A 25956-nucleotide genomic window follows, 5' to 3' on the forward strand; every position below is an offset into this window, starting at 1 on the left:
TAAAAATCTTTTCCTGGTATCAATGTCGGGGGGGGATCTGAATGTGGTTTATCAAAAACATACTGCTGAGATTAAATGTGTGGTTTTCTTTTTGGCTTCGTACCTTATGTGTAATCATATGTGTTATAATGTGGTTGTATGTGTGTGTGTTATGTATAATACTCTGACCGTAAAGAATAATTAAAATAATACATTAGAAAAACTGTGAGCTTATTGAAATCATTCATCATCCTGTCCACATCGCACAGTACCTATATGACCTGCAGTTGAACTGAGCAGATGAGAGTGAGGATCACTTTCAGACGAGCTGTCATGAGCCACAGTCAGTGAATGAGTTGTTTTAGTCGCGGCTGAACAAATAGCAGGAGGTGGGATGAAGGAAGGAGAGCGGCACCATCAACAACATTAGACAGAGAGGACCCACGGAGGTTAAAAGCTCCACGTGGAGACGTTCAAAGACGACGCGTCTGGAACTAAAAAGAGCCCATTTCAAACTGCCCCAGTGACTCACGGTTCCGTCTCCCGGCTTTACGGGAAATGGAATGTGTTTTTATTCTTCAAGGATTTTTTTTTTTTTTTTCTCTTCTCCTTACCCGCCACCTCCTCCTTTGGTGGAGTAGAGAAGGGACAGACCGTGGGTTAATGTTTGTTTGTCTGTGTGAATGTTGTGGCGTGTCTGTTAGTTCATGTGTGTGTCTCAGGTCTATACTTCAGGGCAGTTAGACCAAATTATCTCACTGGTGTCTAGAGAGAGCCATTCAGACTCTCAGGCTTATGTGGGTCTACTGAGTCCAAAACACCAGCTTAACCAAAACTGACACAAAGCTAATATAGTTGATCAGATAGTTGATCAAATTTCAATTTAGATATGAAAAACAAATCAATTTTAGAAAATGCGCTTTTTTGCTTTCTTGTGAGAGTTAGATGAAAAGATTGATACCACTATCATATTTATCTATTAAAGGCTACAGCAAGCCGCCAGCTAGCTTAGCTTAGCATAACGAGTGGAAACAGTTGGAAACAGCTAGCCTGGTAACAAAGGTAACAAAATCTGTTTACCAGCACCTTTGACGCTCTAACTAATAGGTTATATCTTGTTTGTTTAATCCAAATGAAAACCGAACTGTAAAACGACAAGTTGCATTTTTTCAAGGGGTTATGTTCCGCACAATTTCTTAGCCTGGAGCAGTGACTTCATGAGGTTTTTGCTTGTTAACTGGCAACCTCACTGCGATGACAGATCTTGCTGAACTATTCCTTTAAGCAAATACATGAAATGAGGGAAGCGCAGGTTTAAAACCAGAGAAGAATCTATTAAAAACAGAAGCGAAAGACTTGAAATTTCTCCCTTTTTTCCTGTTAAGCCTTTCAGTCCGAGTCCGAAAACCTCCATTTATCTGCCTGTTAACCAAGACTATTTGAAAATGAAGAACATTTTTGATGTGAATAGCTTCATTAGAAGATTTATGATGAATTACATATATGTCAAATTTAGTCAATTTTGGTTTTTTTTAAACAATTCTATTAAAAATAATGTCATTTATGGTCAAACATGCAAAGATGAAGGGTGTTGTATGTTGTAAAGGCCTCTGAATGAAATAAGTAAAACTGATTCAACCTATTTCATCTGCATTCCTTAACATAATACTAGTATGGATTGCAGCCTTTTCCCTATGGGTAACATGTTAAGTCCCCTTATTCAGCATTCATGAGCAGTATATTAACAGTTAATAAATGGTTTATAACACACTATAATGTAGTTGTAAGCAGATTTAAGTTTATTAATGTATTTGTCACCCATGGGTGCTGGTGTATAAACATATAATGAATGACAATATAGTAAAACAGTTGTAAAATATGCCTTCATATGAGAAGTTATAATTGTTGACAAATACTGCACATTAATAAACACAAAAATGTCCTTATGTTATTACATGTTTATATACTGCTTATAAATGCTGAATAGGGAGACTTAAGATAAAGTGTTTCCAGTAAGCTGCAAATCACCAGGATCACCTTACAAGGGATGCACAGATACATCATCAAATACATCAGCCCTCCATCAAATACTTTTTTTGTGAAGCTCAAATTGTTCTGTTTTTCTCACTTGTATGACACTGTTCAAGTGTTGCAGTTGATGTGTCCACCCCCTGTATTCCCATTGTCTTTGAGTAGCACTAGAATAATAAGAGTTTTTATTTATCTCCCCGTAACCATCACCTTACAGCAGTAAATACAGAGTCTTGTTCTGTTGCCCTGTGGCTGTTGTCAGTCAAAACCATCACCTCCGGCCCAGACTGGCTTCCTTGGAAACTCTTGGCCTATTTCTGTTTGCCTTGACGAGGGTTTTTCCAGCCTGAGGTGGCTATTTTGGTCAGATAAATACACAGTTGTTTTGGGAGCGGGGGTTGAGGAGCGAGGCGCAGATGAGATCACCTCTCAAGGCTTCTGAGCTGCAAAACAACAGGCAGCAAGACAAGACAAGAACTGCCTGGAATGGAGGCGGAAAATAAAGGCTTGGGAAATTATTGACATCCCGTCCTGGCTTCAGGTTGGCCTGAGGCAAGGAATCGGGAGAGAACCTGTCCGAGATCGAGAGATTTGGAAACATTTTTTTAAACTGAAGTAATATGTGTGATCATAAAACTGTGAATGAAGTAACTGAAAAGAAGGAAATGTGTTAAATAGCTGCTGAGTGTGTTCTGAGGCCTTTACCACAGAACAGAACAGACACGTCTGTGTTTTGTTATGTGATTAGTTTTGTTTGTGTGTTGCCGTGAGGCCATGGGAAAAAGAAACTCACAACGTCTTTTTTTCCTTTGCAAGGAGGGACCATACTACAGTAGTCTTCATATTTGAGGGCGTCTTTCTTGCTGCCTCACTGTCTGTCTGTGTTTTACAATGAGAATGACTTGTGCTGCAGTTATCTTCCAATCAGTGGCTACAAGTGTGTGTGGGTGTGTGTGTTGCTGTGTACACTCATGGCTCTGTGTGGGAAAGACAATTTATTGCCATGTGGTTGTCTGCGGTTCCAGCCAGGTGTGGTGGTTGTCGGACGGGTGTTTGGCTTCGCTGCCAGGTACAACACCTGAGCTCCAGACAACAACAGATGAGCACAGTGTGCCGTGTGTGTATGTGACTGTGTGTGTGAGGATATTTTTAATCCACTACATGTATTTGACAGCGGTAGTTACTAGTTACCTTTCAGATTAAGATTTAACAGTAAAAATGTATGATGTTTTTGCATTTAATTTCTAAATTAAGTTAAAGAGTATACCTATGGTTGTCAGCCTTTTTGGCTTGTGAACCATTAGAGAAAAAAGCAGTGTCTTCTTGGGTCCTCATGTCACATTTCAGATGTCTATTAGTTGTTAGTGGGTTTCTAAAGAGACACTTCCTCTCTAACTTCTCCAGTGGTTTGATTTAAATAGCAGTTCAGCCTCAAAGAGGTACGATTATCCGATATTTCACAAAAAAAGAATACATATTTTTGTATCAGAACTTTGTTTTTTCTTCTTTCCTGCCCTATTAATCATCTCACAACCAATCAGATTTACCCTGTGACCTTTTGGAGGGGGCCCGACCCCCAGGTTGAGAACCACTGCACTAAATTAGCTAACTAGCTCCACTTTGACCAGTTAAAACAGTAACTTATACATCAATGGTATCAATATTAAAGGCCTTAACAACTTGGTGTCAACTTAACATAACGTTTTTAAACTTTCACTTTGGTAAAGAACCTGAATACTTCTTCCACCACTGACTGTGTACGTGTGAGAGAGAGAGAGAGAGAGAGAGAGAGAGAGAGAGAGAGGCAGAGATTGTACTGGTGTACTTCTAGAGAAAGCGGAAAGGGACACACCCTATTTGTAAACATAATTTACGTGCATTATTACATAAAAAAGTATAAGACAAACATAATTGCACACATGTTTTTAAGGTGTGTGTGTGTGTGTGTGTGTATGTGGTTGGGGGTGTGTGTGTGTACGTGTGTATGAAGCCTCACGCATGTGGAGCTTCTTAAAGTGTGTGGGTGTGGACGGCGGTAAAATGAGGTCATCATTGCTGCTGATTTATGTGACACACGATATTACTTACACTCCTGTGACTTCACCATCGTCCCCACTGACAGCATGAATAATGCATGTCCCATCCGAAAGATGACATCCTCCACTTTCTCCCTCCTTCATCTGCTATTTTATAAAGTTTACTTCATCATTACTGACCCATGTCAACGTGGAGTGTGTTTTTGTGTAAGTAAGTTTGCCCCAGTTTTATTTCCATTCCAGCTTCTGTGCTGATTACCTGCCATCTTCTATCCAGTTCAACAAGTTCAGTCCTCACATCGGTGGTTTATGAAATTGCACAACAGGAAGTGGGAAGGAGTGTGTACGTGTGAGTGTGTGTGTGTTGCCACACCCCAGTTTATAGAACTGATTGACATGTGACGATAATTCTACACATACGTGATACACTGTGTAACCGTTGTCTTAGCACAGGTGTCAAACTGACTCATCCCAAAAATTTCTCTTACGTTTCATTGCAGTTGAATCACAAGACAAGTATTGATACATGCAGTAAAACTCCATTTGGGTTTTTCAGAGGCATGTACTTATTTGCCTGTAGCACTGAGAAACACAACTGTCTACCAGAGATTAAAAGTCATGGATGAGTGGCAGATCACATCCCAGATGTGCTTTTGACAGCTGGGCTCAGACATTTTGCCACCCAAGAAGCTCAGAGCCGAGCCGCAGGACGCCAACTTCCAAAGCGAGGTCACTGTGGTCAGTGCTGAACGGGCAAGAGCGAGAGGGCAGAGTGAAGGAGGGAGGAGGGGGGGAGGAGATGGCGGAGGTGGGGTGATGTGTTGGGGGACAGAGGACAGCCGTTACTGTCAGCATCCATCAGGGAGCCCAGGGGTGACATGGAAGCAGGCGAGAGAGGGGGAATAAAGGGAGGAGGAGGAGGAGAGGTCAGGGCAGGGAGTCAGCCCTTAACTAGTCACCCCTCAGCCCTCAAGTACACTTGTTTGCTGTCCCGCTCCCCACCCCACCTCCTCCCTTCCCCATCTGTTCTCAATGCAGATGTGCATCCCTGCAGCTGCTGCTGGATTTCTCAACATGTTCTTATTAAAAGGGTCATGCCATTGTTTTACGTGTTTACAGCTTTAACCACAAAAAATGAGAATATTTTCCAAAACTTATCATAAATAGATTGGTTAAAAATTACAGGAAAAATCTGAATAAATGAGTGGAGAAACATAAAGAACTCAAATGTTTTCATATATGGAACAAGGGTTCACTGAATGCTTTGATGAATCAAAGAAATAAGAAATAATTATATGTTAATTTGCCACCGATCTGTAGTTTAATATTGATTTACTACCTCACAGCAGGCTTTTGGTGTCACTTCATTAGTTTGCTTTATTTTTGTTAAAATTACATTCTAGTCATATGGCCACCAACGACTCATGAATCAGCAACTTTTAAAGACAAGAAACAGTGATGTTAGTTAGTTAATTATTTTATACTCTTTATAGTCTTTGTCTTGTTTATAATCATCCATCTATTTATCTATTTATGTTATCATCACATGAGCAATTAAACAATAAATGGACTTTGTCTTCAATGTCACCTAAATCACATACAAACAAGGCCTTTTCTCTTTAGGGAAACCATTAAACCAGCCTGTTTCTGTTGTTCATCGTAGTATATCTGAATGTAACTGCGCACATACAGATCTTTGACCTCTTCTTTGTAGGCGTTCTTGATTTCCAGACAGCTTGAAAATCTCTGTAGTCTAAAAGTCAAACCTTCTTTCGATGTGTCACAAATCAAGAATTTCTTTATATCAAGAATTACAAATGTCTTTGACCTGATAATCAGACTGAATTGTCATTTTGTTTCACTTCATGTCACTGAGATGTGGGCAGTGATTCAGATGTCTGGAACCAGGCTTGAATTTTTTTTTGTTTTTTCATTGTTGATTTTTATACCTTTTCATTACCTGTCTGTCTAGTCAGGGGTAATGTAGGCAATTTATGGTTAGTAGGCAGAAAAAAATCAAAAACCACAAGAATGGTTCTTTAATGTCAAAGCCGTCACAATATAATCATCCTTTTAAAGTCCAGTTTGCTTGCAGTAGTGGATCCCTCCCATCTGTCAAGTCTGCTCCACCTTATCCAGAAATAATAACATCCTCAGGTAGATAATAACCTGCAGTCTGACTTTGGAGACGTTGCCCAGTTTTCAGATCCTCCGCTACTGAGGGTTGCGGTGGAGGAAGCTGTGAGGCTGTTGCTGCAGGAGGCAGCTGGCAGTGAAACAGACAGTGGTCAACATGTACACTGCGCTGTGACAGGTGTGAAGTGCTTGTTAGGGACAAATCGGAACAGAAAGAAAAAATATGAGCGTATGGTACCTTTAAATTGAACTGATTTTATGAAAAAGGCCTGAGTTTTCCATATCAAAGACTTCTCACCTCCACCCACAGCTCACTCATGCCAAAAAAAATAGATCCACATTAGACCGTGGACCCCATTTTAATTAGATTTAAAAATTAGTCCTTTGGAACTGCATCTGAGAAGATTTATGTTGTTAAATATAACTTGGTACAGAATTATATAACTGTGAGTTGATGCCAGCAGAGCGTAGGGAAAAATCCATGAACAATATAGTCCTTGCACAATGCGCTGATGTTTAGGCAGTAAAATACTTGTACTTTTAATATAAACCCCCTGAAATTCACTCAAAGACCCCTGACAAGCACTGTAGCTAAATGTGATTGACATTGTTTGTAGAGAACAACGTAATACTCTAGTTTGTGTGCAATCACAGGCCTGAACTGCTGCTGTGTTTTATGGAAACTAGGAGTGAGGAGACAATTTAGGGAAGCGAGAATTACCTAGAAACAATTAAACAAGGAAAAAGACAATCAAGGAAATGTTTCATCTACTGGGTGATAAACTCACACTATATTGTAGACACACACACATACACACACACATACACTTCAAAAACAAGTCTCTGTACTTCATCTATCTTGATAACATTACAGACAGACCATTAACAAACAGTTGATTCATTCTGGATCAGACAGTACTGATAAAGTCGTCTTCTTTAAATAAAGTTAGTACAATAGACAGCCAAAAAGATACTGTATGTGTGTGTGACACAGAGAGGAAGAACGAGCCTGTAACAGACCCGGCTGATAGAAAAAAAAAAACACACACACACACACACACACACACAACCAGAGAGAACCAGACAGACAGGTCCTTATGTACAGAATACTTCTTCATGAAGCAGGGTGTGTAAGACAGGGAGTGCCTGTAATACACACACGCACACACGCACAAACACACAAACACACACACACACACACACACACACACACACACACATGCCAGACAAAAACAAATGAGTTAGAATTGGTACAATAAACACTGACTGGAGTCACATGTGTGTTTATTCAGCTGAAACAGTACGGTTGATCCTATTATTGCATAATGTGCAAACAAAGGCAACAAGTTGCAGTTATAAACAGTGTGTGCATGTTTGTGTGTGTACGTGTACTTGTATGCGTGTGTGTGTGTTTAAACAAACTAATCAATACAAATCTTGTGGTCGTACTAATGACCTGTTTTCATGTGTGCATTTACTGGCATTACTGTGTGCGTGTTATGTTCTTCATGTTCTTCATGGGTGTAGGTGTTTTTCCTAAAAAACATGTCCTATTTCTATCTGTACTTTTTGAAATTACAAGATATGAAACAACAGATATCTGAGATGTTTTCTCTGATTTTAAAGGAGGTGTATGTTTTTTGCTTTGTATTTTCATTATTTTTATTTATTTATTTTTCTATTTTGTGAAGAGGAATATGAAAGCCCGGGTGTAATTTTGATTTCCGATATGTTTCTATTTTTAACAATACAACCTTCTTTCACTTTCCAGTGACCAATTCCTACATCATAACACCTCATACACATCATAGATAAAACTCATTAATAAAATGTTGTGATTCAGTTAAACCATATTTTTATGATATTTTTTTCAAACTGTCTTGGAATGCAGCATCGCTCTGTATTCTTTAGTCTTTTGTATAAAGGAAAATTCTGGTTTCATACAATCTAGGTCTTACTTTTGTAGGTTTGGCATCATTTATATAGGTAATAATCATATTGTACTCAGTAGGCAACACTGCTAAAAGGAGTCTGACGGGGTGAGAAACATAAACAGTCACATGACTTACAGGTTTTAAACAGACCTGCAGGTTAATCAAACATATCTCGAAGAGAAAACAAAGGTAAACAGTCAAATTATTAACCAAACTGCCTACTGTAATCTACAACCATTAAAAAAACTGACCTTCTGGTTGAACTTGGATTTACAGTACCTACAGTAGATTTGCACACCCACAGTTTTCCTGTGCAATGATTATTGACATTTCAGGTGTGCTCACTTTCAGTTTTACCTCCAAATGAAGTGGTTTAGGTAACCTGGTCGAACTGTTGCCATGTTTACAACTATATGATCATCTGACCATTGAGCTTTTATCCCCCATTGGACAAAAGTACAAAAATAAGACCAAATGTGCAATAAAGAGGACTTCTCTGATGCAATCAAAGTGATTGTGATTTTGCAGAAATCTTTCATAATCTCAGTGTGTGAGACTGTAGCTCAGAAACTACAGCAGTAGGAGGGAGATTTCACAACAGATGTTCAGGCCCTGCTAGCTAACAGGAATCTGCGGCGCTTGGTGTGTCTGTTGTGGCCTTGTGAACTGCGTCTCTCTTAAGAGAGTAAACATTTGCAGGTTTCAGATGAGGCAGATTTCAAGAAACTTGTCTACGAAGGTTTCTTTTCTTCCCACATTTTTCTATGTCTGTTTTGTTTCTTTCACTTTTTTCCGTTTCAGAAGCGCATGTCTTCCACAAAGTCCCACAAGCAGAAAGTAGCAACCTGCTGTATACATACAGCAATAAGTGAAATGTGAGCAAATACAGTTTACCATGTGGTAAATATGGTCAAACCATTCGTGAGGAGCTGCAGAGCTGATTTCAGTCGTAATTAGATAGTTTCAGTAAGCCTGCCTGCTGACCTCAGTGCTCCTGGTTCCAGAGAAACATGTACACACACACACTTCTTTGAAATCCTCCCCCACACTTATGTTTTCACACTTAATGGCAAAAACATAAACCACATTTCCCCTGAAGCCAGCTCAAAGACTGGAATGGGTTGACCTTTGCTAAAACTGTCTCTGGGAGACAGGAAATAGAGACCTCCTGAATACATTCAGCCACTAGCGGCCAGAGATTTTCTCTATAGCTTGATCTTGCCTGATATGCTGATAATGCTGGCTTTTGATGCTGGTCAACTGATAATCAGGGGAACTACGGTATTTCTGGGTCACTGAAACTGGTAATGACTCAGTAAAACAGACAAACAAATGTGCACACTAACTCATGGATCTTTGTGGAAACATTAGAGCATGATATGACACGACTGACACAAGTATAAACAAAATTCCTTCTTATTCTTTTCTTATTCTTTTCATCAATGCATTTTTATTCCTTAATCCGGCCAACCATCAGGGCAACAAACATGAGTCCTATGCTAATATGCTTTTGAGATACCCACGTTTATACTCCTACATTTCAACAAGAAGCCATATCTATTGTTGAGCTAATTATATTGTGTTATACCCACTAATCCCCAGCCCAGTGACTGAATGTCCAACAGTGAATGTGCCCGAGTCAGCAGGATGGCATCTTTGACTGTGGAGAGGAGCCAGAGCACTTAAGCCTGCAGCACCTCTCCATATTGTTCTGTCTGCCACACAACAAAACCAGGGCCTCTGCTGCAAAACACAGCCAGGAGCAGCACTGAGCTGCAGAGAGCCGGGGCAGGTCAGGGGGCCGTTGGTGTACAAGTTGGTCAGTCACGCAAACATTTCTTTTTTGTTTGTTTGTTTTATTGTTTGCTATATTCTGCTTGGCTTTGACTGTGTTGTGATCTCAAATAATGACGAGCAACGAGAAAGCCAGACCGTTTGATACTATGACAGCAGAGGTGAGTTAGTGTCTGTCCAGACTCTGATACTTCTCTGAAGTACCTTTGTCTAATGTCATTGTGTTAAACTGTCCTGGTAAAACACTTTTCAAATGGACAGGACTCTCAGGGAGATAATACAAGGTCCAGATGGGAACAGGAGGAGAAACTGATTCTTACAGCCTGGCAAAGTATGGTGAGTAAATAAGGGAAGAGTGACTGTTATTCATAACTCATAACTGTTGTTCGTTGAACTTTTAATCACTTACAGTCAAGTGCCATTTGTCATAAGTATTTGAGAGGTAACGATATGCCATAACATTGTGTCATATTGGTAAATGATATGCACATGTTCAATCATGGTGAATCAAACCAGTTTAACAGAAACAAACACTGTAAGTTGTTGCTTAGATGAAATGATATCTGCCTTTGTCAAAGCTTTTCTTTTGTATTCAAACAACTCTAAATGGGTCAGGAAAAACTCATGCTCACTCAAAATCAGACTCACTCTGAACACTTGAATCACAGCTACACAGCAAATAACTTTAAATAAGGCCAGATTTTTTTGCATGATGTTTCATACGCCCCTTTTTACCCCAGTTTGGATGGTTATCACCAATTTCCCCTGAACTGTAGTCATTTTAATCACTAAATTCACTTTTGGCCGTGAGAAACATACAGACATCGTTATGCTTTCTCCAGTACACATGATGTCTTCTTCTCAGCTACCAGTGAGGAGCTTCACTCGGAGGATGGACCATAGACAGAGTTCATGCTATCCCTCACTGGCTTCCCACAACCACACCACGAAAGGGGATTGAGTCCCGGTCTTGTTTTGACTTTGTGTTATCTGGGTACTCCATTCAGTGACATTTTATCAGGTTAATCTATGCTGATACAGCAGTGATAGTAGTTGCAGTAGCACTCAGATTATTAGTGGTAGTGGATGTCGGTAGGATCTGGTTAACATGCCTACATTAGAGTATTATAATGTTTTCACTAACAGCCGACAGTTGTTGTTGCCTCTTTCAGTCCTCTGCTCTGCAGCAGCAAAGTCTGTGTGAGGACTCCAGAACTCCAGGCACTGCCCAGTCTTTCCTGGCTAAGCAGAGGCAGTCCACCCAGGCCAGGAGGGCGTTTTCCCTGCAGCCCAGGTAGGACCCTTCATCGTCATGGAGAGCCCAGCTTCCTCCTCTCATGGGCAGATGTGGGAGAAGGTCTCTGTGTACGTGCTCTGTTTGGTTTGCCGCTATCACCCCCTGCTGGTAAAATGTGGTACTAAAGTGACAATTTTGTAATTTTGGAACTAGATAGAAACTAAAGAAGTGTCATTGATTATGTTTTTATATCTGTATTATACCTAAATGTATGTACATACATGTATATCCTATAAATAATCACTAGATTGTCAGTTCCATTCCTCATTGTGTGATATTTCAAATTTTATTTTTACAGGTAAGATTCAATTTCCATTAGAAACAATGCAAAACAATGACTCATTTCATGCCATCATTGTAAAGCTATTTTGTTAACTCATTCATTCTTTCCATTTGTTATTTGTTTAACTTACATTTTTGAAAATACACAAGATAATGTATTAGAGATCATTCTATTTACAGGTTTATTTTAGTAATCAAGGTAAATAAAGTGAAAAAGAAAACAGTTTTAACACATTTGTCTTCTTTTCGGCACCATTTCCAGGATAAATTTTGATTAGGCTACATCTTTATATAATACAGATTTAAGTAGTGACAAGCAATATTTTCTACAAGATGTTAACTGAAGAACCTGAACATTTAGTTTCTCATTTTGAGAAACAACTGGTTTCAATTGCATCTCTTCAGTACTGTACAGAGGTAGTTCTGCAATGTGTTTAGCCTAGTTTAGCACAAATTAAGCTCTAAGAGAAAGAGCTAGCCTGATTCCTTCAAAGATACCCTGCAAAACTCCAAAGCTGTCTTATTATGTTGTATTTTCTGTATTTAACAAGAAAAATACAACAACAACAAAATAGACGACACTGACGCTTTGTAGACTTTCATAAATCTTGGATGTACTGGTTAGTGATTTGCTAGCTGCAAAAACACAAAAATGTAAATAAGACACTTTCTAGCTAGGCTAAACCTGATGAAATTTGTGTAGCCTAGCTTAGCACAAACATGTAATCTCTGTACTGAACGTACAGGTATTAAATTAATATTTTTCTTCTCCCACACTCAGTAAGACTATGAATCTTCCGTGATGTCAGAGTATTCCTTCAAAATGCCATCAAATACCAAACTTTTCCCAGGTCCCAGATGATGTGTTAAAATTCTGTACAGTTCACAGTTGACTTTGAAAAGTCAGCAGTGAATTGGGAGGATGTTTTGGAAAGTTTTTATGAGAAAATCTGGGAAAATCTGAACAATCTTATTTCCAAAAACTGCCCCAAAGGTGCTGTATACTCAAAGTAAAAATGAAAGCACGGTTCCTTATCTATGACTAATTTCATTATCGTAAACGTGCACTGAATCGAGCATTATAGTTTCAAAGAGTCAAAAGTTCATGACAACATCATAAACCATTGTCCCCCCCTAAGACCCAGTGAGTTCTGATCCCATGCTCACACTGCGAAAACGTTGAGGTTCATTATAAGATGGCACAGTGAGGAAGGACATTTTGTTTCCACCAAAAGGAGGTTTGGGAATGGCGGGTACGGCTCTGTTCTGGTTGATAATTGGCTGCGAGCTGCAGTGCTCCAGACTGGAGTGGGCAGTGGGGTTAAACAGGAAGGCAGAAGGGTGACGGGAGGTGATTGGAATGGCAGAGGCTGGAGTCTCTTTGGATTGTGAGGGGGCGGGAGGAAGTAGTGACACAGGAGCTTGGATCTCCCCCCTTGTACTCTCTGTTTTCTCTCCCTCGTCCCTTGTCTGGCCATCTTCATCACCCCTCCCATCCCTTCCCCTCCCCAGCTTCCCATGGTTGAAAGCAGGGTGCACTCCTCGCTTCTCCTGCTCTGCCCCAAACTGAATCTCCAGTAGAGGCGTTGTGGCACTCTTCTCGTCTCTAAAACTACTCACGGTGCTCTGGGTGTCCTGCCCCAGCCCTGATGGCAGAGACCCCCCTTTACCTATCTTACAACTTTCATTGTCTTCATCATCGCTGGTGCACTGGTCAATGCTGGGGGAGTGGCGTAGCCTCTGAAGCTGGGCTGAGGTGCGCCGAAGAGCCCCTCCCATGAGGCCAGTGGGGGAGGGGGCTGCGTTGAGAAGGCGGTTGAAGAGGGCCATGTTGGGGTGACGACTGCCTGACTCCTCCAGGTTCTCAGCAATGTCCTCCAGAGGCTGGAAGTGCATCTCCTCCTTAGGAATCCTGTCAAATGGCACCAGAAATGTCACAATGATTTCTGTAAGATCAGACATTAAGGTGTTGGTTGGTGTCATCCTCTATCGAGGGTAGATAATGGATTGTTACTCTTCCTCAGACCTGACAACATCACACTACTTACTTTTCGAATGAGGTATGAACACTTTCACTTTCACCACCGAGACTTTCCCAGCAAGCAGGGGGATTCAAAGTGAAAGTCACACTCACAAGTCGAGTACACATACAATGAAAAGGTAAAACCGAGAAACTTACGCCATGTCGAAAGTGGAACCCTGGAAGGAGGGTTTGCGGAGAACAAAGAGAGTGGCAGCAGTGTAGGGTGGTCTGGGGTTAGAGTCATTCCAATAGCGGTCTCTTTCCATCATTGGCAGATCTCCGTACATCTCATCCACCGCCATCATTGACACCTGCAGAGTGAAATTCAGACAGACACACACACAGATCAAGTATCCACAATAAAAATGGAAATAAACTTAATTTCCAAAAAACATGAAACATAAGACGAGACCTGTTTGCAAACTGTCGCAAACAGAACTGAATTACTGAGTGCACACAAAGTCTCACACATTGGCAAAGTAAACAGTATTCAATAATATGGCCTAAGACAAAGAGACAGCATTAAGAAACCTGGAAATTTCTGTCTATCAACCAGTTTGTCTCAAAGTCATCATCGTCTTCTCCAAAAGGATTGATCAGCTGCTCGGCGACCTTCAGGACAAAACAGAAACTTTTATAACAAAACTACGGGATCTTTACACTCTACTTGTTAAAGGAGAACATTCAATATTTGACCCACTGTCTGACCTTGAGCCATCCAGCGTAAAAGAAGAACTGCAGCAGGGTAAAGATGGGCACGTAGAGGTCAAGGTCATGACCTGGATAGCCTTGACCAGGGTCCAGGAACTGTCGACCAATTAGACACACCAGGAAAAAACTGTACACTGCCAAGGTCACCACCTGCGGGGCAGATATAGGTAACAACTAACAGGTTAGAATATCTTATAAGTTTCTTCAATTATGGCATGTGGTATAAAACAATGGGCCTCCAAAAACTTAATCATGAACTTGTACTTGAACTTGTAGTGTTGCAGTATGTTACCATGTAACTAATTAAAATAAAAGGTAACATTACCCAACTCTGATAAAACAATATGACAATGTGACCTGCCAAACAGGTGCAACTACTAACATTAATGAGGGTTTAATTACATTTAGCTGAGCTAATGTCAGGACCCTGATATTTGTCAAGCTGCCTTACCAACACACCTAAATGGAGAACAGCCATCATTAACGTCTTTAATTACACCTGTACTTTTTCTGCTTTGACAAGTCAAAGTATTTTCTTTGAAAATGGTCTGTAAAAGCAAAGTCCAGGTGACCAGACTGTTCAGTAAGACAGGAATAGACAAGTACAGTAGGCAGATTTATATTGGGCAGCCAAGGGTTAAAGAAATATTTGTCGTATTTGTGTTTCCTATAGACAACATCTTCCTGTTTTTAGATGGTCATGAAATTTTGCTTGAAACATCATATCATGCAATAGCAGCTGTGTTGAAAAAAATGTGGTTTGTTGATAAAAAGTGAAAGGTTTTGTACCTTTCACTTCTTATCAATAAACCATGTGTATATAAAAATTTCAGGAGCGAAGGAGCATTGCAGTCAGAAACATAGTTACTGAGCTTTAAAATCTGCTCTGCACACCACTAAAGGCAGTGACAATTTGCAGAACTTTATCAGCTTCAATTTAGATGCTTCAGATCTACTTTCGGAAATTGATTTTGGATCAATTTAGCAGCTATGGTGCAGTGTTTTATTCCTGATAATAAATCATTCTCAGTACGCTACATTCCTGATACACACTTCTGAGTGGCATCCTCTCCACTGCAACGGCCACCAAGGCTCATAGGAACTGCAGTAAAGAGAGCCATTCAACTAAGCAAACTGTTGGTGAAAACTGACATAATCCTAACAGATGGTCATAACATAAACCTTTACGTCCCCCTGCACGCATTAATTTGTTCTTCTTCTTGTTCCTACAGTTGGATCTTTGAACTTCATGATGCAGAATGATGTATGTGCAGAGTTTGTTTTCACTTTCATCTGTTGAACGTGGAAAGTTTCTCTGTACTCATTAAAAATCTGATTTTAAGGGGCAGGCCCCTGAGCGTGACTTGTGGCTTCACAACTTTTTTTGAAGCCAATTGTGGTCCAGTGTGCAATTTACACTAGTTTGATGTGGAAACCTGAACCCCCCAGTGCACAAACACTGAGAATGACTTTTATATTGAAGTAGGCGATGTCTTATGTTCTGCAATTAAGCTTTTGAAAAGAAATATATTTGCACATTCATAGATTCTGTCATTTTAAATGAGAGAGAAGGAGAAGATGTCAATTTAAGGGCTTTAGCATGGTAATTACACTTTTTTTGTGGAAAAACCATATCAGACACACATTATTGTTCCAAGCAGAGTATTTTTTATGTCTTATTACATGTCTGGAGGGGATCTTTAAGTATTGTTCAGTTATCTAGGATAGTTAGGTGTTTCGGTGTTGGGTTACTTTCAAATGCAATTTACCATGGCTTCTCCACCTCCAGCGTGCCACTTCCCAAGCTGCTTACCTGAGTGTAGACCAGGGGAACACTGATCATGTCATAATGAAACAGCATGCTGCACTTCCCTCTGAACGCATTCAGCTCCTGTTCACACACAAACATTAAGCTGTCTGAGATCATTTAACTGTATAACTGTGTGAATATACATCTTAAACCAATCTACGCAAGAACTGTAGTTTCACTTATAAATCAGTAGACCTGTGTGTGTGTGTGTGTGTGTGTGTGTAATGGTGCACCTCCAGCAGCAGTTTTAGTGTGTGATCATCTTTGATCCTGCCCTCGCCACGTGCCACAGCAGCCAGGTTGGTGAACCAAACGCAGGGGATCCAGTATTTGTTATAAGGCGAGTGGAGGCCCTCAAACTTCTTCCGTTCCTCTCTCGTCATGAATCCTGCACAATGATTTTAAACAGTCAGTTCAAAAGGAAACAGCAGACTAATAACTTCACGACTCATTTCATTTCAATTTCATTTCAAAACTGGCATGTAGGTAGGAATACAACAAGACATCACATCAAATCAGTGTCATTTGTCCTAAGCCTGAACTTTTCTTTGAGTCAGATGTTATTTGTCCAAAGAAGTTGACATAAAGTGAGCGAGAACTGATTGAATGTGTTCAGTGAAGATGTCTTAGCTCTATCTTATCACATCACTCTGACATAATGTTTGTGACTTTGTAAAACAATGTCACAGTGTAAATCAAACTTTGATTTCACCAAAAGATGCAACAGGTTTAACTCAGAAAACATTGAGGAGGGGATTGCCACACCAGTGTTTTATGAGCTTGCTGCAGACATTTGATATCTTTTGTTTATCACCAGTGAGTTTCATGATGTGCCTGTCTCTGTGATTTCTGCTGCACTTGCTGGTGTAGGGAATGTTCAGGAGAGGAAGAAACACACTCTCATGACGTGAGCATGTGACTGATCACATTGCTTCCTGTCACTTTTTGAGTACAGTAGAAAAGTCAAGCTGACAAACTCAGATAGGTTGTAATGTAGAACAGAAGCCAACAAACACAAATGATTTAAGGTTGGGGTTTTTTTTGTACAGTAACACCGCACAGAGGTGGACACAATAACACGAACACCCGTATAACATAACTAAGGCTGAGCCCCACCATCCCCATTGCCTCCCCTGTCCTTACACACTCACCAGCCTCTACTACATGGTCCATGGTGGGGAAACGTTTGAAGACAGCTGTGCTTACAGATCTCAGGATGAGCAGGGACGACAGACTGGCGTAGCGCATCATGGTGCGTCTCAACAGGCGGCCTCGCTCATCGCTCCCCTGGAGACCCCCTGACAGGACGCACATGAGCCTGTCAGGAAGTGGGATGCTGGTGTACTGGCTCCACCACCGGTTCACCACCAGGGTCACATAGAAACCTGCTCGCACCAGTGGAGAGGAGATGCAGGTGTTTACATCAGACCTTGAAGGAGGAGCTAAAAGTGGTCCAGGGACTCAACTCAACTGTGGTCTCAGGGGTCCCCAGCAAATTTAAAAATAGTAATAAAAATAGTTCCCAGCAGATACACCAAATAGCTGTTATTGTCAGATCATTTTGACTTATTGCAAACTGTATATAAGTGTTATCAAGTATTTTAGCCTACTGTATATACATACACAAAGAAAGAGAGAAAAGAATGAATTAATGGAAAAAAGAAAATGCAGAAAAATACACTTTGCAGTCTGTTAGAATAGTAGGTTGGTACCCCATCTCTGTTGAGGAATCCTTGCGAAAATGTGTATTACACAAATATTTCCTAGTACAACTAATAGTAGATATTGCACAGAGATAGAATGATTTTAATGGATATGGCCCCCAGGTTATAAATATATTGAGGAGAGGTCCTGCCATCCAGAGCTGAAACCTAAACCTATGAGAAGTTGTCAGTGTATTCATGTTTACTACCCTCTAGAGTCCCAAACAGGTAAAAATCAAAGAGCTCTCATATATTTATTATTATATACAGTATCTCTAATCCTGCCCCCTCCTCTGTTGTTTCAAATTTGACAATGACCATTAATGCTTACCCAGTACAAAGGACATAGGGATGAGGCTAGCATAGTGGTTGCAATAAATTGCCAGCTTTTCAAAATACCTCTTCTGGTCATCATACAGGAAAAATCTAAAAGAATAAAAAATGATCCAGAGTTTACTAATAATTTGTGAATCACAGCACAGATCATCTCGGGGACCAGTATGTCCTAAAGCTCTTTCTGTCCTACCTGTAAGTGATGCTAATGGCAGTATACATGGCAAAGAAAGCCAGGAACTCTTTATATAACACCTTGTAGATGCTCCCTTTCCAGGCCAAGAGCAGCTTGGAGAAGCCACAGAAGCGAGCATTAGCGACTCTGGCCGTGTACGTGACAGTCATTGGTGACAGCCAGTTTATAGATCCTCAGAAGAAAAGAGCTGTAAGGAATCAAGTCTGTAATTGCACCTGCAATGAGAACAAAAGCGGGTCAGAGGCTGTGAACAGGTGGTCAGGAGTAACAGGAGTAACTTTTTAATGCCTATTAAAGAAAAGTTACATCTGTTGTTTTATGGGTCAAATTTGAATGACATGAATAACAAAAATTACAATAAAACAAAAATAATAGTAATGAAATCCTATAAAAATAGTATAAACATATTGTGTAGTAAAATTAAAATTATGTTTCATGCCAAGAAAGTATATTGACTTGAATTCAATTGTAGAGTGGTATGCAGCAAATATGATCCCCCCCCCCCCCCCCCCCCCCCCCCCCCACACACACACACACACACACACACACACACACACACACACACACACACTCTTTCACTCACACCCTACACACACACAGGCATACATACATACACACACAAACACATACAAAGAGAGAGAGAGAGATCTCCTGTTCCCCAGCTGTATTTAGCAGACTTTCTCACGCTTTATTTCTCACATCTCACCATACACCTGGCACAGCGTGAACACACGCGCGCGCGCGCACACACACACAACATGCTGGAGATGACACTTGTGTGATTGACCAATATAAAATTTTGTTTGAGGAAATCAAATTGACTTTTCTCCTTTTTTCATAGCAAAGTCTATGCGGTCAATTTTGACCCATAATGCAACAGATGTAACAATTGCTCATTTCAACGTATAAGAAAATATAAACAAGTTATGTTAGGAATTATTTTGTTTGTCACATCATGTCAGGGTCTTATTTACCTGTTCTGTTCATCATAAGCAATAAAATAGATAAATTGTGCTTATTTTAAACTAAAAACGATTTGTACATTGTAAGTTAAATGTGGTCTAAGGCACATAAAATATCAAAGTAAGTATGTATATATTATGGTTATGGATGAATAATAAGTCACTTAGCAGATAAAACATTTTACTGGATGAAAATTAGTGTTTTTTCTCAGTGCTTTTTAATGAATTCAATCACGGGTCAGATTTGACCCGCAAACACTAAAGGTGTAAACACTTTTCTAACACATTAGGAGGGTTAAGTTATTGCATGAAACTAAATGATTAGACTATTATGTTAGAGCCAATGCTTTTTGTCTTTAAAGAAAGTATCTCCTTACCTTTTGTAGTGTTTCGTCTTGATGGATGTGCAAGTTAGTCAGCGCATCTCTGTGCGTAATTGGCACCACTGGAGAAATGACTTCATATCTCCACTCAGCAGTATAGTCTTCTCTGTGCGGCTCTCTAGGCTCGCCAGTGGTGTTTTGCTAAAGAGCGCATAACCCTGATATCCCCTGGCGTCAGCTCGGTTAACTCGAGGCTCGGTCGGCTGCATGGCAGTAATCCTCGGAGCCTCCTCGGTGCGTCCAGTGGTCAGTGCGCCCCGGGGTAAATCCCCAAAACTAGGAGGAGGAGCTCGTTAGCGCGGCCCCCGACAGGGAGAGCGCGGCTCAGTGATGGACCACAAGCGACAGGCCGCAGCGCTGGGGCACAAGGAGCGCACAGGACCGTTCAGTACAGTAGGGAATTATGAAACGGGAGCAAGTGGACCATGGCAAACATTCGTGTTGAGTGATATGAAAACAAAATCCATTTTCACGCTTACAGGTTTATAATCATCTATGGAAAAACATCATAAAATACCAAATCACTGGAAGCAAAATGCGTCTTATTTATGTTTTTAAACTTACTTTTTCGTTTTATGAGAAAAAAATCCCAGTGGGGTTTAATAATCCCACTTGTTCCCGGTACAGTTCCCTACCAGGACACTTTTAAGGGAAGGATAGTACCTGTGGTGCTCATTAGGCCTACAATACTTCTAAGGATTTTCTGTGAAGTTCATTTTTGAAGTGGCACACTTTTTTTTTTGCATGCATGCATCTCTCATTTGTATAAACTTAAGTTTTGTATGATCTCAGAGGGAGGTTTGTTTATTGCTCCTGAACTGTGATGTTGAAGGTTAACTGAGGCTTAATGCTTTTGTCAGTTTGGTGTGTGCGCGCGCGCTTTTCTCCAATTAACACAGTTTAACCATTAAGCAGATCAAGAGAATGACCACAAAAGGCTCTCAGCTGAGGCAAGTTTGTTTAATTAACACTCGCAACATAATTTAAAGAAAATCTATAGAAAACAGATTATTTTTACTCAAAAGCATTCAGGGACAGAGGGGACATTATGCTTTTATTTGAGGATGAATTCACCTGTCATCTATATCTTTCTGTTGGAACATATAGGAAAACAATGAAGCATCAGGTGAGCCAATCAGAGTCCAGTATTCAATGACCAGGGCTCACCATTCATTTGTTCAACATTTGATCAAGCAACATTCAATATATTTGTAATTAACAATGCACTAAATAAGGCTACTAATGTCTTTCAATAGTGTTTCCATTCAGTTCTCAGCAAACATGAGGGTGGACACAAAATGTTTGACAGAGAAGAGCATTGGTAGAGTTTTTTGAGCGTTGTATGGGAACCTTGTACTGGGAGCTCAGCGGTGTTGGGGTTCACTCAAATTTAGCTTCCAGCTGCTCAAACATCAAGAGTCTCACCACACATTTGCTTTTGAATCTCATAAATCTGGTGCCGTCTCCGACAAAATGCCACCTGGAGCAACCACAGCGGCCTAAAATAATTAACAGAGGCCATTAAGACTGTCAAGTTCAAACAATTACATAGCTACCACCTACAGGGCTTAATTCAAAATCTTGATGGCATTAGGTAACTGCATTTACACCATGATCACTGTGACAAATGGGAAAAGACACACTTGAGACTGCTCTCGTTTTCTTTATTGCAATAACATGGATGGTCTTGGTCAAGGACAAAACTTACTTAAGACCACAGGTGTTTTGTTTGTTTTCATTGCCCTGCCGTCACACCCTGAATCTGTAGAAATTTGGATGTAAATTCCAGATGTGTGAGAGATGAATGTGTGAAATTGAAGTCAAACTGGAGAACAGACACAGCCACCAAACCACACAGATTAAACAAGGCATAAACATCGACCATCTGAAAGCCGTTTTATCCTGGAATACACAGCACCGTCACTGGGAACACTTTGAGGCTGGACACAGCGTGGGATGGAAGAGGGGAAGTTTGTTTCTTGTTTTTTTTTGAGAAAAAGTTAAATGCTTTAAAGTAGGAATAGTACAACTGCCACACAGACAATATGAAGGAAAGAGAAGGTGAGGTGAGAGTAAGGCAGCACTAATCTGCACTGTCCTATCTCTGTAACAATGTAGTGGATCATGTATGTGTGTGTGTGTGTTTATGATTTCATCAGCTCCCCTTCATTAAAAGCGTGTGTCTCGCTGTAGCACTGAGCACGCTCTGCTCTGGATGGTGGTGGGCTGAGGACTGAGTGGATCATCTTGAGGCCGTTACTGCGGGGTTTTTGAGGCTGGTTGGGGGGAGCTCAGAGGACGTGAGTTCAGACTGCAGAGGTGTGGTCTTGTAAGGGGGAAAGGGGAGGTCCTGCGGGGATGGAGATCACTTGTTTGGGGGTTTGTATGGTTCCAGTAGTTGCTTCGAGAATGTGTTGACCTTGTCAGCACCTCGAACTTCATGGGGCAGCAGCGGCAATTTGACTATGTGGAAATCTTCATAAAGGTCCTCCATCTGTAGGGAGAAGAGCAAAGACACGTGACATTTAATAAAAAGCTAAAGGTGTCCAAGACACTTTTTTGCAACTGCTGCCATAACAGAAACACAAAATACAAACTACATACCTGGTCCAAATACTTGGACTGAATTTTATGGCGGGCTTCACACATTTTACATGGCCTCTCTATATCGGGGAAAACAAGTTGGTTGACAATGATGTTGTGTGTGTCGATGCGGCACTTAGCCAGCTCCTGGATCAGCCTCTCCGTCTCATACAGGGAGAGGAACTCGGCGATACATACACAGATGAAGGTGGTCTGTTCCTGAGGGATACAAGTGGAAGAATGAGAAGAGTTACAACACATAGACAGTAACAAACAAATACAACAAGCTCAAATGTCGACTTGCTCTAAATATTTAATATATTATGGGTACGTCAAGACATTAAGACGTTATCTGCAGAGCCAGCGTAAATGCAACAGATCAATAGAGTAGCTGAGCCACAATATAACGGAGTTGCCATCAGGAGACAAGTTGCAGTGGAAATAAAAAACAAACTCTATTGCTGGGGCAAAAGTTAAACACATTACTGTTTCAATAACAGGGTTAAGTGCATAGTAACACTTGCTATTTTGAAATGTGCTTAGGTTATAACTCCAACTGTTTTATATTTGTGTGACTTACGGGGTCTTTGAACTGCTCACTGACTGAGCGGATGACTGGCAGGGTCTCCTCGAGCTTAGAGGCCAGCTGGTCTGCATTCATGTCACCCAGGCCGAGCATGTTACACATCTAGAAACAACGAGAGAAGAAAGAAAGAAAGAGGGGCTATGAAGTCACATAAAAGTTAGTGAACGTCTACGGTCAATGAATGGCTGTATCTGCTTGTCCCTCTTCACCTGGGAGATGAAAGGGCTGATCTGGTTCTTGATCTGCATGAGGCGGCCGAGACCACGTTCCACAATGGTGGGGAAGTTGAGCAGCCTCAGTGTGTGGCCAGTGGGAGCAGTGTCAAAGACGACCACTGAGAAGTTCATTCCTTTCACTAACCTGAGACACAAGGGAGAGAAGCATAATCATGTGAGAGAGCTACTAAAAGATAGGGTGAGGATGGGGATTTAAAAAGTCTCACCAGAACTGTGAGTTATGACAATAAACTGTCTGTAAGTAGCAGAGATCTTGAATGGAGGGAAACAGATAATAAGCTTACATGCATTGGATCAGCTGAGTAGTAGTGCTATGAAAAAGTTAAGTAGAGCAACTCTGTATCGGCACTACTTGTAATGTGTGTAAGGTGGTTTGGCTTTGCACTGATCCAACTGTCTTACCTCATGACCTCTGCATAGCTCATGGCCTCATCGATGCCAGGGAAGGCGCTCATGGCCTCCTGCATCATCTTCTTGCCCATGCTGAGCATGTTGTCCTCCTCGAAGAACTCATCAGGCAGCTCTGCCACACCCAGGCTTGGGTCAATCTCCTGCACTCACAAACACACAGAACATTGTGGAAACACGACACAGCAATTATTTCTAAGGGCCTCTGGGCATTCAGTTTCTTACAAAATGCTGGCTTGTGCTTCTGAGACCTAGATGTGTAATCATCATGAGACTTGAACAGTCAGTGGCCTCATGAGGTGCATGACATTTAGCAAAGAAACATCAACAGAAATCACTGTAAGCAAAAGTACCTACGTTTCTGTCTACTTGACTGATTAAATTATCAAAGTGTTTATGTTTACATCAATAGTTTTTTCTAGTGTAACTGTTACTTTTGCTTACCTGTTAACTGTAATCATACCTCTCGACTACACATCATTAATTTTACCCCAGTCGGTACATTTACACTCTGTGTGTTGTGTGTTTGCTTCTTGCATGTTGCCTTACCATGGCAAAGAGGTTGTCATAGCCTTTGACCTTAGTAGGCACCTTAGAGAACTTCTGGTCAAAAGCATCAGAGATGTTATGAGCAGGATCAGTGGAGATGATGAGGACACTCTCCCTGACCGCAGCCAGCTGGACAGCCAAACTACAGCTAGAAAAATGACATAAGAGACAGACAGGTTAGTAGGTGGACAGGACAGTGTTTCACAGTAGCACCTCGTGATATATTTATATGTATATCCTAAATTCTGCCTGTTGTTATGCATGTTCTCTTTTCCTGGTCTTAAACGCTGCATTACAGAAAGCCAGGTAAGTGATACATTTTCTAAACTTAAATGGTTTTAGCTGAATGCTTCTAGCTGCTTGGCAAATAGATCCACGATGCTTTGGTCGTAAAAATATGTGACTTTGTAGGCATTACCTGGCACTAATTTGAAGATGCTTTATAAATAGTGACTCAGATGTGCAGTCCTGCCGTAAATGATTTTGTCAGCATCACTAACTCTGTGGCCTCATCGAGTCAGATATTGAGCAGACTTGACAGCTAACGACAACGTATTAGCTTAAGTTAGTGCTGTACTTTAGTACAAGCTAAGTCCATTGAATTACAACAAAGTGGAAAGTTTTCCCGTTAAGAGAGGAAAGAAGCAGGTTATATTATTATGAAACCATCTCAGAGAGACGTGAATCCATGTGTCAGCTGGCTAACGTTAGCTAGTGACAGGGCTTGACAGCAATCAACCAGCTGGCAAATTGACCGTTGGTTTAATAGTCTAGCTAGCTTGAAATGTAAAACTATTTCTGTTTTAAGCTGGTAAAATAACGTTCGCTACATCGACATTATGGAAAGTAACAGATCGGATTAAATAACTGAGATTAAGGTCAACTTTATGGTGACGGCTATTTAAAACTAACGTTAGCTATGCTAGCTGCCAACGTAACCTGAGTCAATATGCGGAGGCTAATGAACGTTTTCCTTCCACTCACCTACATGTCGTTTTACCAACACCTCCCTTTCCACCTACAAATATCCATTTCAAAGATTTCTGCTCGATGATATTCTTCAGTGTTGGTTCTAAGGGCTCCACATCAGGCGCATCTTCAAACTCGTCTTCCAGTGACGCTGCCATCTTGTCTGTGTACGCTGGAACGTGACGTCACAGCCCAGACTGCTGCCTTCATGCTCGTCGGACCTTTGGCTTTCAACGTCTAAGTGTCTGAGATTAAAATACTGACAGTAAGAGAGTTAGCTATAATTTTTCCCCCATCTCTTTATTTATAGAAACCGTCACTTACAGAATGTGTGACGATAAGACAATAACAGAAAACATGTATCACAAGGAAATAAAGATAATATATCAGGCAAGGGGGATCAACTGGCAGAAATGGAATATAATATTCATTATTATGTTTTCATCAGTGTATAATCACCTGAAAATAAGAATCATGTGTGTTTTCATTACCTTTAAATGAGCCCTTCATATCTACATAGGGAGTGGGTCCTCTTCCACAGAGCCCGCCATGTTTCTACAGTAGCTCAGAACGGACAAACCAAACACTGGCTCGAGACTGGGCCTTTTGCATTTTTTGTGAGTTTCGCAGTCACCATAGGCTCTCCTACATGCTTGAAGGGAAGAGGGAGGGGAGATGTATTCAGTTGGTTGCAATCTGCAACCTCACCACTAGATGCCACTAAATCCTACACACTGCTCCTTTAAAGGGAAACTTTGGTATTTTTCAACCTGGACCCTATTTTTCCATCTTTTTGTGTCTAAGTGACTAATGGGGACAAGGTAATGTAATCCTTTGGGGCATTGCGCACAATCAAAGTATATCCACTGAAAGTGCTTGTTTTTGCTACTGACAGGCTCAGATTGTTATTATAAGTGTCTGACAACATTATGGAAAGGACTATACAGAGAAATAAAACTTTTTTCTTTACCTTAAGCTTGATCCATTCTGTTTGTTATTGTGTCTAATCAAGTCT

The 25956-nt window shown here is 40.8% G+C and overlaps 3 protein-coding genes across 3 annotated transcripts; 1 reads left to right on the forward strand and 2 right to left on the reverse strand.

Moving 5' to 3' along the window:
• The first annotated feature begins 7998 nt into the window (after positions 1 to 7998).
• On the forward strand, positions 7999 to 11568 carry LOC137179439 (protein Hook homolog 2-like). The gene is made up of 3 exons (XM_067584083.1): positions 7999 to 10071; positions 10172 to 10246; positions 11083 to 11568. The coding sequence occupies exons 1-3, from the start codon at positions 10024 to 10026 to the stop codon at positions 11206 to 11208; spliced, it is 249 nt and encodes an 82-aa protein (XP_067440184.1). The 5' UTR covers positions 7999 to 10023; the 3' UTR covers positions 11209 to 11568.
• LOC137179423 (bestrophin-2a-like) lies at positions 11468 to 18453 on the reverse strand. The gene is made up of 9 exons (XM_067584080.1): positions 18263 to 18453; positions 18068 to 18162; positions 17185 to 17418; positions 16267 to 16421; positions 16037 to 16114; positions 14221 to 14373; positions 14044 to 14124; positions 13669 to 13823; positions 11468 to 13401 (listed from the first exon to the last, which is right to left on the reverse strand). The coding sequence occupies exons 1-9, from the start codon at positions 18412 to 18414 to the stop codon at positions 12624 to 12626; spliced, it is 1881 nt and encodes a 626-aa protein (XP_067440181.1). The 5' UTR covers positions 18415 to 18453; the 3' UTR covers positions 11468 to 12623.
• A 2103-nt stretch (positions 18454 to 20556) lies between these two features.
• On the reverse strand, positions 20557 to 25136 carry get3 (guided entry of tail-anchored proteins factor 3, ATPase). Its single transcript, XM_067584086.1, has 7 exons — positions 24957 to 25136; positions 23973 to 24120; positions 23418 to 23566; positions 22989 to 23139; positions 22774 to 22881; positions 22215 to 22412; positions 20557 to 22104 (listed from the first exon to the last, which is right to left on the reverse strand). The coding sequence occupies exons 1-7, from the start codon at positions 25097 to 25099 to the stop codon at positions 21976 to 21978; spliced, it is 1026 nt and encodes a 341-aa protein (XP_067440187.1). The 5' UTR covers positions 25100 to 25136; the 3' UTR covers positions 20557 to 21975.
• Between the last annotated feature and the right edge of the window lie 820 nt (positions 25137 to 25956).

Source organism: Thunnus thynnus, chromosome 3 (assembly GCF_963924715.1).
Source record: "Thunnus thynnus chromosome 3, fThuThy2.1, whole genome shotgun sequence".
In the NCBI taxonomy this organism is placed as follows: Eukaryota; Metazoa; Chordata; class Actinopteri; order Scombriformes; family Scombridae; genus Thunnus; species Thunnus thynnus.